Below are 15,958 nucleotides of genomic sequence, written 5' to 3' on the forward strand. Positions count from 1 at the left end.
ACAGGCAGCAAAGTATAAGCTCATCCACCGATGTGGCACAACGGGGGTAGGTAAAAAAGGCAGTCGGCTCTGCATTTGTCTTGCACTGTGTAAAACAAAGCCTTAGCTTGTTCACATTCTTGAAAACGGCCCCAAATCCAATAATGCAAGATTTCACGTCTTTCATTTCTTCTGTAAGAGTAGCTGACAGTGCAATGTTAATCAGGGGAGCAGGACAGGTAATACATAGCAGCTCTGGTTTCTGATTGAGTTTAATCTCCCGTGCAAACTTAGCCATGTAGGAAGCAGAATCTGTGTTAGTTGTGGCCATATTTTCCCAAAGTAATTCATACATCTGAATCGTGTCAGTTATTGCTGCCTCAACAAAACAGCTATCAGCAGAGGGGATGAATGTCACATCAGCACAAAACAATGCAGGTTTATTCGCTTTGAAATAACAATATGAAAACAAAAGGCCAAGAATCAGATGGTCCAAAACATCAAGAGACTCGTCAAAAATCAGACTAGACACCACATTTCCATCAATTCGTTCCATCAGTTTAGATACTAAAGCATCATAATTTTCTTTCAGATACATACAAGTGAGGTTGTCTGCATTAGGAAGGGGTTTTGCTGCTGGATTGTATTGTCTCACAAAGTCACCAATAGTCCCCTCTGCAATTAACAGTGGCTGTCTGGCAAAACAAAGAGCACCCACAAATTCATTGACACAATCGTGCTGTGTCCTCTCCTTCAAAGCCCTGGTGAAAGCGCCTGATATTGTTTATCCCAAAAACTCACTTTCTTCCTTAAACTTCCTGTGTTGCTTGCTTTCGACATGCTCCTTTATTCAGTCAGCGCGAGCACTGACTTCAATGCTGCAGTACTTGCAGCACAATGAATCCTCTTCACTCCTGTCTTTATTTTTCTTGAAAATTTCTAAGCACTGATTTTCTTGGTGGTATTCAGGCATAGATTTGCATTTTCGCCCCATGTTTACCTTTTCTTTACCTTATCTATCTTTATCTGTGGGGGACTGATTTTTTAAATTGAGCACTGTAATAAACGGACGCAAAGAAATAGGTGGGCAGCATTTCCTTGTGAGCCAATCATAGCATGATATTAACATTGTTTGATTTTCCAACCTCCACTGTGTGTGTTCTGTGTTTTACTCTGCAGAACTGCTTCAATCTTAGAGCTGCAGGACTCAACAATCATGTAAAGTGTTAGTGTTTAACAAAAATAAGTACCTGAAAAAATATTGAGTGGATTAATAAATGGGTGTAAGTCTGTAAAAACAGAACTCCTTTAATTACAAAAACTAATAATTCATTGGTGAAAATTGGTAAAAACTGAAAATGCGGAACAGCATGCCTTAAAGAGATGCCAGTGAACAGAGGTTACTTCATATTTATCAATTTATTATTTTATTTATTTAGATTTATGCAAACACACAAGAAATGCCTTTCCATAGTCTGCAGCCATCCTGGACATATCTTAAAAACACATCACAAATAATACCCTAAAAGTTCAGCAGTAAAATTCAGTATAACTCACTGCTAGCAAACTAGGCAACTTTAAAGCTCAAATCCCCTTCACTCTCCAACAATTCTCCAGCAAGCCTGGAAGACAATCAGATTCAGGCTATTTTGGGCCTGGGGAGGTGCGGGTTCTGAATCATGCAGTTATTGACACAGTAGTCCCTCACTATTCTACAATTCATGAGTATGTGCTGATTAAAAATGTCTAATAAACCTAACACAGAGGATAAAGAATAGCAGCATGAAGTAAATTTCACAATATTTCTTGGGAGAGAAAGACTTGGATATGTTGCCCAAGCAAGAAACCACATAACAGTTATGAGTATCTTATTCCTGGTATTTGGTTTCTTTGGAAGGTAATCCAGTTCTCTTCTCACCCATAAAACCATCAAAAGAGAGAGTAGTGTGGCAGAACAGTAATGGAAAAAAAACAGAATAAGAAGGTGGGAGTGACATCATGAGAAAAGGAAAGAAGAGAAGCGTAGGGAAAACAGGGAGGAGTAGTGAAAGTAAGAGAACATGGGGGAAGAGAGATACAGTACGGCAAAAATAGGTGGTGAAATAATAGTCAAAACCCCAGACCCAAATCCTTGTCCTCCCATCTCCTTGCTCTTTCTCTCATCCTCTCCCCAGGCAGGAAACAGTGTGTGTGTAGTGCAGTGTTTTATTTTGGTAGGGGTTTTTGTTTGTTTATTTTTAATGTACATGCTACCATGTGTTTTAATTGAGATTCAGACTTAGATCCAATCTTTGCAGCTCAGGACTCTCTTTATAATGGACTCATAAGGGTAAATATACTTTAAATTTATTTTAAATATAAAAATGTTGAGATGCTCAGATACTATGGTATCAGTACCTTAGAAAGACAGACATACCATAACCCTGAATCCCAACAATTTTGAGTTTGGGCAAAGGATAGATTAGTATCTAGGTTCACACTTCCATGGGGGAGGGCCCATCTTCAGAAAGCACTGCTGTTGATTTCAGCAAAGTTTGACTTTGGATGAGATCTCAGTTAGATGTTCCCAAATTTTAGGGAGGTGCATATCTAGGGTTCCAGTTCAGGCCATCCTTAATCAAAACATTCAGGTGTGTAGAAAAAAATGAGGAAAATAGACTTAAAACATTCTGAAGATACATAAACCTTTTCAGCAGAAGGAAAGAGAAAGGCAGAGAGGTGAAAAAAAGTGAATTGACAAAGTTTAAAAAAAAGTTGAAAAGATTTCTGCAATGTTTGTTACATGTTAACTGGCTCTGCATGGTAAATCATATAACCGTGAATGATTTGTAACCCCAGGTATTTGAACACTAATATGTCTAATCCTATCTGGGTGCTTTCGGCAGGCAGCGAGTGCACTGGGGATCGAATGGATCAGTCTTTCCTGGCTGAGAGAGAAATTAATGAACCGTTCCCTTTCGCCTTGCCAAGCAGTGCTGCATTTCTTCATTCACACTGCTGTCTGCAGCAATCCTGCAGGCTTGGACAAACCAGTGACAAACTGATGACAAAGTAATTTTTAAACAACTGCCCTAACATATTCCCAGAACCCCCTCTGCATCTAACTTAAAGAGATAGCTGGTCTAATCCACGCCACATCACTCAAAATTTAATTGAGCCCTGGTCCTTGGAATTCCAGTGTTGGACCCAGCAGAATATCAAGACACCAAAAACTAGTAGGCTATCTAGAATGCAGTATCTCAACTATTTGTCTGACACAATGAGGTGACCACCAATGATTCAGGATTCTGAGTGCAGAAGTGTACCCAGAGGCAGAGAGAGAAAAACAGAAGCAACCTTATCTATTGATTTCATCACAGGATGAAACCACCAGATGGTAGGTCAAAAGTCTGTAGTTGGTGGGTGGAAGGAACAGAGTGTTAACTTGTCCAGAGACAAAAGATCTTTTCACTATGAGTACAGAAGCAGGAAGTCTGAGGAGATCTAAAAAGACTTGCAGTAAAGCTGGCTGAGAACCATGTTTTCCCTTCCTCTGCAGCCACACGTAAATTGTGGGAGAAAGTATAGCCTTGTGGAAGTAGAATGGCAAATGGTCCTGAACAGGAAGTAACCTACAACTATGAATTGTAAGTGTACAGGAGAGGGAAACAAAGACTAAAAACAGAGATACCTGACGGAATGATCTGGAGGATTCAGAGGAGGAGAGTGACTTAATAGTCAAAGCTGACAATAGACTTTTTTGCCTCACTATGGTGTGGTAGTGAGGAAGGGTGGTCTTGTGGTTAAGGCACTGGACTGGGACACGAAAGACTTAGTTTAATTCTTGGCTCTGCCACAAATTAAGTGTTTTGCCCGAGGCTGCACAGGTAATCTAACTGTGCCTCAGTTCTTCATCTGTGAAGTAGGGATAAACAATTCCTCTCTCCCACTCTTTATCTGTCTTGTCTATTTAGATTGAAAGATCTTCAGGGCAGGGACTCTCTTTCTATATGTAGATACAGAACCTAGCACAAAGAGACACTAATATCATTTTGGACTTTTAGGCACTACCATAATACACATTAGTAATGGTGATACATGAGGTCATATTTAGAGCTGGTCAAATCATTTGTTGTGAATGATTAATTATAAATATAGTCCTTTTTCAATTTCGCCAACTTTTACAAACTGATCCAGTTTTCTGCAAACATTTTGTTTATAAATATTTATTGAACGGTTTATGTGCTGGAGTTTATTTATTTATTTTTAACATTGGTGCTTATAAATCTTACTGTAAATAGGTGTGTATCTTGTCCTAATTATATTACAACCCTCTTGCTTAAGTTATACAGAATCAGAATTCTTCATTTCAAAAACTCCCATGTTTCTAGGACTGTTTTCAAGTTATGGACACATTTAACTGAAGGGGAGGATAGCATGTAAAACTGAGTGTTAATTGCCACAAACAACAATTATCAATTACTCCCCTGAGAATTTTTTGTACGTTTTAAAAAACTGAAGTGCATTTGTTAGAGCTGCCCCAAGGCATTACGCATGCATGCACATATGCACGCGCACACAAAACAGAACAGGCCCCCAAATGTTAAGTGTTAGTAACCTGATACAGTACTTTTAAGGGAACACACACATACAGCTACACTACAGTAAAATGGCCTGAACAGTTCTTGTCAATACTCCATGCAGTTTTGTCTAATCAGTAGTTTCGCATAAACATACACTTCTTTTAAAATGTAAAAATTTTCAAATGTGGTGAACTGTCTCATGATGCAAAGCTTTACAAGTTTTCTGTGCAGTTTAGACAGAGAATCAAAATTCAAGGCAAATTCAATTATATATCAGAATCATAAAAACATAAGAACGGCCATACTAACGTTCAGACCAAAGGTCCATCTAGCCCAGTATCCTGTCTTCCAACAGTGGCCCATCAGTCCCCAGAGGGAATGAACAGAACAGGTAATCTTCAAGTGATCCATCCCCTGTCGCCCATTCCCAGCTTCTGGCAAACAGAGGCTAGGGACACCATCCCTGCCCATCCTGGCTAATAGCCATTGACGGACCTATCCTCCATGAATTTATCTAGTTCTTTTTTGAACCCTGTTATAGTCTTGGCCTTCACAACATCATAAACATATACATAAAAAAAAAATACAGACCTGTATAAGCCCTCCTCTGAAGTCAATATGTATTTTTGGAATGGATTGCTCTGGACCAGGATTGCCACTGTGCTTACACCACTTAGCTTCCACATTGACAGAACAACAGAAGGGGCCTATTAGAGCTCTGCTTCTTTCTTTGAAACTTGTTTTAAGGAGAAAATCATTTATGTCAAGAACAAATGATGATCCATGAATTATACCTGAAGAAAAAGGAAAAATATATAATTTAGCTTAGTGGTATGTGTGTTCTCCCAAGATATATATTCTCTAGAAATGTCTCGAGGCCAGATTGTGAATCCTTTACTCTTATTGGTGAGCAATTATTCACACACGTAGTTCCAAAGCAGACTTTGACTCCCTCAGGGAACTGATGGGCAGGATCCTCTGGGAGAATATTATGAGAGGGAAAGGAGTCCAGGAGGGCTGGCTGTATTTTAAAGAATCCTTATTGAGGTTGCAGGAAAAAAACATCCCAATGTGTAGAAAGAACAGTAAATATGGCAGGCGACCAGCTTGGCTTAACAGTGAAATCCTTGCTGACCTTAAACGCAAAAAAGAAGCTTACAAGAAGTGGAAGATTGGACAAATGACCAGGGAGGAGTATAAAAATATTGCTCAGGCATGCAGGAGTGAAATCAGGAAGGCCAAATCACACTTGGAGTTGCAGCTAGCAAGAGATGTTAAGAGTAACCAGAAGGGTTTCTTCAGGTATGTTAGCAACAAGAAGAAAGTCAAGGAAAGTGTGGGCCCCTCACTGAATGATGGAGGCAACCTAGTAACAGAGAATGTGGAAAAAGCTAATGTACTCAATGATTTTTTTGACTCTGTCTTCACGAACAAGGTCAGCTCCCAGACTGCTGCACTGGGCAGCACAGCATGGGGAGAAGGTGACCAGCCCTCTGTGGAGAAAGAAGTGGTTCGGGACTATTTAGAAAAACTGGATGAGCACAAGTCCCTGGGGCCGGATGCGCTGCATCCGAGGGTGCTGAAGGAGTTGGCGGATGTGACTGCAGAGCCATTGGCCATTATCTTTGAAAACTCATGGTGATCGGGGGAGGTCCCGGATGACTGGAAAAAGGCTAATGTAGTGCCCATCTTTAAAAAAGGGAAGGAGGAGGATCTGGGGAACTACAGGCCAGTCAGCCTCACCTCAGTCCCTGGAAAAATCAGGGATCAGGTCCTCAAGGAATCAATTCTGAAGCACTTAGAGGAGAGGAAAGTGATCAGGAACAGTCAGCATGGATTCACCAAGGGCAAGTCATGCCTGACTAACCTAATTGCCTTCTATGAGGAGATAACTGAGTCTGTGGATGAGGGGAAAGCAGTGGATGTGTTATTCCTTGACTTTAGCAAAACTTTTGATACAGTCTCCCACAGTATTCTTGCCAGCAAGTTAAAGAAGTATGGGCTGGATGAATGGACTATAAGGTGGACAGAAAGCTGGCTAGATCGTCGGGCTCAACGGGTAGTGATCAATGGCTCCATGTCTAGTTGGCAGCCGGTTTCAAGTGGAGTGCCCCAGGGGTCGGTCCTGGGGCCGGTTTTGTTCAATATCTTCATTAATGATCTGGAGGATGGCGTGGACTGCACTCTCAGCAAGTTTGCAGATGACACTAAACTGGGAGGAGTGGTAGATACGCTGGAGGGTAGGGACAGGATACAGAGGGACCTAGACAAATTAGAGGATTGGGCCAAAAGAAACCTGATGAGGTCCTGCACTTAGGACGGAAAAATCCCATGCACTGTTACAGACTAGGGACCGAATGGCTAGGAAGCAGTTCTGCAGAAAAGGACCTAGGGGTTACAGTGGATGAGAAGCTGGATATGAGTCAACAGTGTGCCCTTGTTGCCAAGAAGGCTAACGGCATTTTGGGCTGTATAAGTAGGGGCATTGCCAGCAGATCAAGGGACGTGATCGTTCCCCTCTATTCAACATTGGTGAGGCCTCATCTGGAGTTCATTTGTCCAGTTTGGGGCCCCACATTACAAGAAGGATGTGGAAAAATTGGAAAGAGGCCAGCGGAGGGCAACAAAAATGATTAGGGGGCTGGAGCACATGACTTATGAGGAGAGGCTGAGGGAACTGGGATTGTTTAGTCTGCAGAAGAGAAGAATGAGGGGGGATTTGATAGCTGCTTTCAACTACCTGAAAGGGGGTTCCAAAGAGGATGGATCTAGACTGTTCTCAGTGGTACCTGACGGCAGAACAAGGAGTAATGGTCTCAAGTTGTAGTTGGGGAGGTTTAGGTTGGATATTAGGAACAACTTTTTCACTAGGAGGGTGGTGAAGCACTGGAATGGGTTACTTAGGGAGGTGGTGGAATCTCCTTTCTTAGAGGTTTTTAAGATCAGGCTTGACAAAGCCCTGGCTGGGATGATTTAGTTGGGAATTGGTCCTGCTTTGAGCAGGGGGTTGGACGAGATGACCTCCTGAGGTCCCTTCCAACCCTGATATTCTATGATTCTATGATTAACTTCAGTAGAGCTACCTGTGAGAGTAAATGCCTCACCAATGTAACTAAGGCATTCACAATCTGGCCATACTGCTTTTGGTTTGTTTTCAGTTTGCTTTTCCAACATATTTGAGTACACTTTATATTGAGTTCTAGTTATGGAGCAGGTATGTTTCATGCACATTCCTTACAAAGTACTATTTGCCAAAATGTTATGACTTTTTACATGTGTGAGTATTTAAGTTTTATGAATAGAGACAGTTTTCATTAAACTATGCAATCTTTTCAAGAGTATATTAAGAATAAGAACAGCTGCTACACTTATATTCTAAACTGATAGGAAATAGCCATTTTGAATTATTCTCTCTGCTTTCATTCTGATTTCTCAATATAATATATTGCCTGGATAGAGTCTAGAGTTCTTAACAGGAATAAGGTTTTTCCTTGAATTCAACAACTCAAAATAATCACAGTAACTCAAAATACATAACATGTGTTTACTAAAAAAATCAATTAAACCAATCTTTTCACATCATAACCATTCATAGTGGACAGAGTATTATAAAACCTTTGAAAAGTTAGACAGGTTAGATTTATAATATCACCTATGTATTCTCTACTTTGCAGTCTAGGGGATTATTACTTAAAGTTCTGAGATGGAATCCTAGCCCCATGGCAGTGAACAGGAGAGTTGCCAATGACTACAACAAGGCCAGAATATCATACTTTGTCTCTGGATAACACAATCTTGGTGCTGGATCCCTGGATTTGGCCCTATGTGTGAACATCCAAGACAAGAATTTGGCCCAATTTGATTAGGTTCTTTCAAGATTAAAAAAATAATTAACAGGAGAGTAAACCTGAATAAGTATGTTTATAGTATCAATAAACTACACCTTCTCCTTTTGTTACTGTTTTTGATTATATGCACAGCATATTCAGTAGAACAGTGGATTGACAGCAACATACAGTATACAATATAAAAGCTTTTAGCCCAAGAAAATAGTGTCTTTGGTTCTTTTCTAAAAATGTTTATTGTTAATGAGAATACATAAGTTCTCTTGTGAATTTAACCTAGTGCAAATCAAAAATCCTTGTGTAGTGAAGCGGGTTTCCAAAGAATATGGCGCTAGGCTGTTTCTCAGTGGTGGCAGATGACAGAACAAGGAGCAATGGTCTCAAGTTGTAGTGGGGGAGGTCTAGGTTGGATATTAGGAAAAACTATTTCACTAGGAGGGTAATGAAGCACTGGAATGAGTTACCTAGGGAGGTGGTGGAATCTCCATACTTAGAGGTTTTTAAGGCCCGGCTTGACAAAGCCCTGGCTGGGATAATTTAGTTGGGGTTGGTCCTGCTTTGAGCAGGGGGTTGGACTAGATGACCTCCTGAGGTCTCTTCCAACCCTAAACTTCTGTGATTCTCTGAAAACAATTTAATAAAACAAACTGTACCTAAAATCTCTCTACTCTTTAGGATATTTAGAAGCAAAGCATTACACTAGAGGCTGGGCTACATTTTTCTCTTTTGCTGCTCATTTTTGGAATTGTCATTGTGAATACTGAATTTCACCATTCTTAGTTCGGAATGCCTATAAGCTTATTTTTCTAATGAAATTTGATACTTACAAAAGATGAAAGATTAAAAAATACCCAAGGCCTACAGCATGCAGATGTTTCAAAGGACTGTACTATTTTGAATTTTCAAACCTTTGCTAGAAGAAATATCCCACTAAAATGGAATTCTATTCTGTGTACAATGTAAACATGCCTGGTTTAAATATGTGGGGAGGTTTAAACTTCTCTGATGAACCTCTTTCAAAATCCAGGAAAAATCTGTCTATGGTATGAGACTTTAAACTATAATGCCAAGAATAATTTTATAATGTAACGATCTATAGTTTCTTAAGAACGTGATTTGCATTATGGAAGAAAACACATAATAGACCCAATTCTTTTCTCAGATGCATGTTCACAGCTTCTGTCAATTCCAATAGAAATACTAGAAAAATCCAATCTCACCTCCATAGCTACAGAGGTGCCATTGTACTGTGTGTGTGTTTTGAATAGGAGGAGAGTGGGTCACACACTAGAGGTATGCATCCTCTGGGCAGCATGGAGCCCATCTCTGCAGAGTTCCATAAGATGCAGAGTGCAGGAGGCATGCAAAGATAGGGGTAGGACTGGAGGGGACCCTACTGTGGTAGAGGTGCACAGGGACCAAAGAGAGCTACTTCAGCAGTTGGGCTGAAGTACCCTCCATGAAGCTACTTTGCAGTCTAGGGGATTATTACTTAAAGTTCTGAGATGGAATCCTAGACCCATGGCAGTGAACAGGAGAGTTGCCAATGACTACAACAAGGCCAGAATATCATACTTTGTCTCTGGATAACACAATCTTGGTGCTGGATCCCTGGATTTGGCCCTATGTGTGAACATCCAAGACAAGAATTTGGCCCAATTTGATTAGGTTCTTTCAAGATTAAAAAAATAATTAACAGGAGAGTAAACCTGAATAAGTATGTTTATAGTATCAATAAACTACACCTTCTCCTTTTGTTACTGTTTTTGATTATATGCACAGCATATTCAGTAGAACAGTGGATTGACAGCAACATACAGTATACAATATAAAAGCTTTTAGCCCAAGAAAATAGTGTCTTTGGTTCTTTTGTAAATGTAGTTATTTTAAGGAGCACCAAAATCAAAATATTTAATGATTTCAAATTTTTTTTGCACTTGTCTGATGACATTTGGTTCTAAAACGCAGAAATATACTTTTGTGTAGATTATTCTCACAATTTGTAATATGGCAGGAGTGACCTGCAAGTTCAAGGATTTTTTTGTTTTTGTTCTTAATATGAATTATATGTAGGGTTATGTGTTGAGTGCCCCAGACAACAAAGGGAAGAAAGACTTTTAGTATGTAAGATATTTTAGCCACACCTTTTACCCCACTGGTCATCCGGAATTACCTACTGTCAGATGTTGTAGTGCGACGCATTGCAGCATGCACTATGCTGGTGATTATCATGAACCAGGGCCCACAGCACAGCCAGTTTCCAGGTAAGTGCAGCTGGCCTGTAGTAGGCTGCCTGATGGTCTATGCCACCTGTCTGGTTGGAAAAATCAGCACTAGCAGATCAGCTCTTAAGTCCAGTAGCAGCAGCAGCAATTCAGTGGCTGCTCAAAGCATTCGCCCACAGCTATGACAGCTCCTGTGCCTGCCTGTAGCCTTGCTCCCAGCCCTGCTTCTGCATTGGTCCCAGCCTTGCCTCACTCCAGATAACCCAGCTCTGTCCCCACAGCTCCAATTCCTGGCCTCTGACTCCGGCTGTGACCCTTGCATCTGGCATCTGACCTCTGACTCCAGCTCTGAGCCTGGACTCCGATTCTTCGCTACCAACTCCTGTCCTAACCACTAGGCCTGATTACCGCTCTGACCATTAGACAAGAATGCCCAAGTCATGTGACAGTGATGTAAAAGCCACTACAAAGCCTGGCTGGAACATAGAGTCGATTTACAAGGATTATGCAGATTGTTTTTTAAATTACAGAACAGTTTCACAAAATACAAAATGTAAATTATACTAATCACTCAACACATAACCCAATGTTTACTGGTCCAGATTCACTGGTATGCTCTGGCTGCTTTGTGTTTCCAGTTCACCTGGATTTATGACTGCTTGTGTAGCTGGACTAGCACTTTGCAACCAAAGTGTAGCAGTGAATCTGGCTCAGCGATTTAAAAATAATTGCAGGTCAGCTGTAAGATAGAAACACCATCCTTAACTCACTCTATTGGGCCTATGTATTGCAGTTGATATGTTATGTGAGATCACACAGCACTATTAGGTTCCTCTGATAGATGACAATATCATATACAAAACGTATGTACAATAGAATGAACTAAACATGAAACTTCAGGGTTGATACTGAATTCATGAGTTGAAGGCAGATGTGAAATATTTTTAGACCTTTTAACAGTTTTAAAACACTCATGCGGAAGAGTTACTTCATGTGGTTCAGTACCTAAATAATACTGTAATTATCTGTATGATAATAGATAGATTGATTGATTCCTCTTTCCAACTGCTATATATCCCAGAGAGAAACTGAAACACAATCATTAATAAAGAAAAAGACATGTTGATGAATTTCAAACAAGGGAATTTACGTAGTGCAAAACAACTGCATGGGCTACGTACTACAAATACTAGAGGAATTTCAGGGACTTGGGCCACAGTTTTATTTATTTTTTCTTATAAGGAACCAGAATCTCCCTCTTTATAGGCAGGGCATTATATCCTATTTCACAGCAGTTATAAATGACCTCTTTGGGGAGAAACAAATCTTATTATATAAATCAATATGCACGTAATGAAAAAAAAAATACAAAGAATAGTCAGATAAACTTGCACAAAGGGCAGTCTTGAGAGAGCTAAGAGAATAAGTACTTAAAGAAAACAGATGAAGACTGGCAGACAGGTAGAAACTGCAAAAACAAGTGAGTGAAGAGATGTATGGGCTTTAGGGACGCTTCTTTCACTGGAATATCACTGCAGTAGAAATCCCAGTAGGCTGACATTAGGGGAGAAGTGTACTCACATTCTAAGGGAAAGGGAGTGAAGAAATACCATTGTAACATCAGTATGCACAGGGGTCTTTATTTTAGGATTTCTAAACACCATATTGAAATACAGAGCATGAACTGAGCTTGTGAAGCTCCTTTCCTCTTACTGAATAAGTCATCTTGGAAAAGTAAAAAACTAATTCTCCTCTTCTGTGCTCCTCTCCCACACACTGCTTTCAGCCAGCTCTTTCATGGATCTCTCTCAAACATCTTGTGTAGAATTCTGCCTTCAGTTTAAACAGATTAAATCATGGTCACCATTTCAAGTTAACTTGATATGGCAACATACAGAAGTAATATATCTTCATAAATGATTGTTGTGAAATGCAGAAGTTAACTTGCTCTGTTTGGATTATTGGTTGCTGAACACCGACATACTTTTCAGTGAGTGCAATAATTTAGGTCTCGGAACAATTAGTTTCATGACTTTTAAAATACATCTTCAGGAGACAAATAAATGTGAACCACTTGCTTTGGACAATGTTTACCAAATGCTGCCAACTCTCCATTGTGAGGCTCCACTCAGATCCTTAATAGCATTGCAAAGCACTGCCATACTGACTGAGCAAAATGAAATTTAAATCAGGCTTCTGTGTGTCATTATAAAAAATTATACTATGATGACATATGCTAGAAGGGCATATCCAGGTATTTTTTATGCAGCTGGAAATAATCTATGACTACTTGAAAAACTGCAAGCATGTGTTAGATACTCTCCAGAAACTGATTTGCATAACAGTTAAGACTATTAAAAAGTATGAATACTATTAAAAAAAGAACATTGAGTATAAGAAAACTTCCTATAAAGACAGAGAAAGCTTTTGATGTTCAATTATATCATCTTTAAATATTTAATGTCACTGACTTGATTTATACTAACACAGACACTACAAGGACACTTGACAGAGTCATATATATGGAGCCAAATATGCTAAAATAAAGATGTGAGGATTTACTATTATCAGTATTAGAAGATTCTGCAGTGGTCAGGCTGTGCACGGGTGAGAGAAGGGCCCCAGATAAGGAGCCTGACCTTGTCTATTATCATTGCAATGGATGTAAAAAGGCAGAGACAAAATCTAACAAATGCAACAGAAAAACAAACAAATCAAGAGCCTCCCTTTTCATTAATGATCACTTTAGGTATTAGAATATACACAACAAGTGACAAGAGGATATAGTTCCTTTAGTCCTACTGGGTCACAAATGAAGGAAGGGACTACAACACAAACGAATTGCGTAGTCATTGTATTCCACAATATTTTAAAATATTGATAATTTGGTAACAGTTTTAATAATTCCCAAGTATTGAAAGAAGTGAAAACGCTACAGGATGTTTCTTCCCTTCTACTGTGGGCACTGGATTTCTGCATGTCATTAGTTTCCCAGGAAACAGCTGAAAGATGATATTTGATCTGGCTGCACTGCCACATTGATAGAGTTCAGAGCAGAGTTTTGATTGGTGGATGTATATATGGGAAGCATTGTTTAAAAAAAGCAAACAGGTGACAATTTATTTGTACAATAAAATAAACAGAACTGAACATTAGACAGACTATATTTGGGAAAAAATTCTTGAGGTCAGTCATGGCTTTGCCACATACAGGGCACTGCACTGTTGTGCTGTCCCAGTAGGTACTGGGGAAGGAGATTGTGTCAGAATCATAATCTGCTTCTGTTTCCACTTGTTTAGGGTGTGCGTGTGTATGTGTGTGGGGGAGAGTAGCACTTGGTGTGCCAATGCTTTGGGGGTGGAAAAAGCTCCTAACTGCCCCCTACTCAAAGCAGGAGGGGAGTAGCAGTTTTGTGAAGACAGCTTCCTCTACTGTAGACACTCAGGACGATCTGGCCCTTAGAAGATTAATTACCATACACTTTTCTTTATTAATTTATCTGAAGGAGGAAATATTTCTCACTCTTTGAGGAGGTGGGGATTTTATTTCTTTTTTTAGGTGATGCAGATGGAATTGTTGGTATAAAGTTACTTGTCAGGCTTCTGTATGTCATTACTTATTTATACCAACAAAGTTGACCCCCCCCCCCCCCAAGAAAAATTATTTACTAAGCATTTTCTAACTACTTTCATATCCATATCTTGATATGTTATAAAGGTAATGATAAACAGTGAAATCTGGTTGCTAGTTTTCATCGTGTCTATCTTCAGAATCTGTTTTGCATTTGCCAGAGAAATTGGAAGGTATTTTTAATATGCATATCAGTTATGTCTAGAATGAATAGTAAATTTCTCTCTCCTCCTTTGTTAAACTTCAGATGTGTCATGTCATAAATGGGTCAAGCAGTTTTGCTGTATTCTCTATTGTCATTCTGTAACAAACAGCTGCAAAGAAAATGGGGTAGTAGTTCTGGACCAAATAACTATTGGGGAAAAACTCCAGTTAATGTAAAAGTCACCAGATTGAATAGTGACTAACCACAGCAACTAGAAAATGGTGAGACATCTAATTAGGGACAATTTTCCAGGCGAGATTAAGTTAACAATCTACGGACTGCTCTGGATTTCCCATTAGTATGGAACAGAATCTTATGATGGTTCCTTCTCCCCAGGAGAACAATATTTGCACATTACTGATTAACAATTCTTTACTGAAAGGGAGCTTTTCAGCATTGCATAGGGACACATGTGGGCTCTGTAAAAACATGAGACGTATAACACTCGGTAAACAGAAAGTAATGATCTTAAACAGGCCAAATCCTTGAACTCGTCATTAATAAATGTCCCCCTGCATTCAGCAGCCCTGGCTGCTGGGAGCCTGTTTTCTTCAAGTACTTCAAACACTAAAATCCAGGAACATTTATTATTTTAATCCATTACAGGCAGTGCTTGATTTAACTTTATTGGTTGTGGTGGTGGTAGTGGTTATAGTGGGGGTAGAGCAATGTTCTTTTACACATCATTTCAAAAGGGCTTAATTATATTTTATAGCTTGGGCCAGGAATCCTGCTTGTTTTGTGTCTAACAAGGTTCAAATGAAGTTCAGGTCAGTGATGAATCAGAAGAAAAGTCAGAGATGGTTATCTATCTAAAATGAGCTCATCTCCCTTAAAGAAAGGCTAGGCAGGTACATCACATTCTTAACACTACTGAATGCTAAATAGCATGGAAATCACACGTCGATTGTTGATCTGATAATTTCTGAATTTGTGGTGCCTGGTTACAGCACCAATTTAGGTCTAGACAGAATCTCTTTCATTTTTGGTCAATTATTGTCATATGTATAGAATGATTTACAGTTTATTTGTAAATCATGCTACCATGTTACACTAACTAAAGAAAAATTAATTCTAATAGAGAAAAATATGTAGTAGAATAATAACAAAAAATGTAGTGCTTGTATTCATTCATGTTGTTATAGATATTGAGTGAAATCCTGGCCCCCGTGAAGTCAATGGCAAAACTCCCATCACTTCAATGGATTTCATCCACTGTGACTGACAATGAGCTGGTAATACTATGAAGGTAATAATAATATGTAAGCTTTCATATAATGGCACTTTTCATCTTTAGATGTCAAAACTTTTTAGAAAGGTGGCTAAACATCTATGTTACAGATGAGGTAATTGAGCTCACACTTTTAAAAGCATCCACTAACTTTGGGTGCCTCCATTTTTGAATGCTCAAATTGAGACACTTAGGGTATGTCTACACAGCATTTTGGAGCCTGCAAGAGCAAGCACCCCAGCCCTGGTTGACAGACTCAGGTTAGCACTCTAAAAATAGCT

General features: G+C 39.4%; 1 protein-coding gene across 2 annotated transcripts in view; it reads right to left on the reverse strand.

The window, feature by feature from the left end:
- Positions 1–15,958, reverse strand: part of VPS13B (vacuolar protein sorting 13 homolog B) — a 947,892-nt gene that overhangs the window by 146,357 nt on the left and 785,577 nt on the right. For both annotated transcript variants that reach the window (XM_065397834.1, XM_065397833.1), the window contains exon 36: positions 5,133–5,335. In XM_065397834.1, coding sequence (XP_065253906.1) covers positions 5,133–5,335 — 203 coding nt within the window. The remainder of the gene's footprint in view (positions 1–5,132; positions 5,336–15,958) is intronic.

This window comes from Emys orbicularis, chromosome 2 (genome assembly GCF_028017835.1).
Source record: "Emys orbicularis isolate rEmyOrb1 chromosome 2, rEmyOrb1.hap1, whole genome shotgun sequence".
Taxonomy (NCBI): Eukaryota; Metazoa; Chordata; order Testudines; family Emydidae; genus Emys; species Emys orbicularis.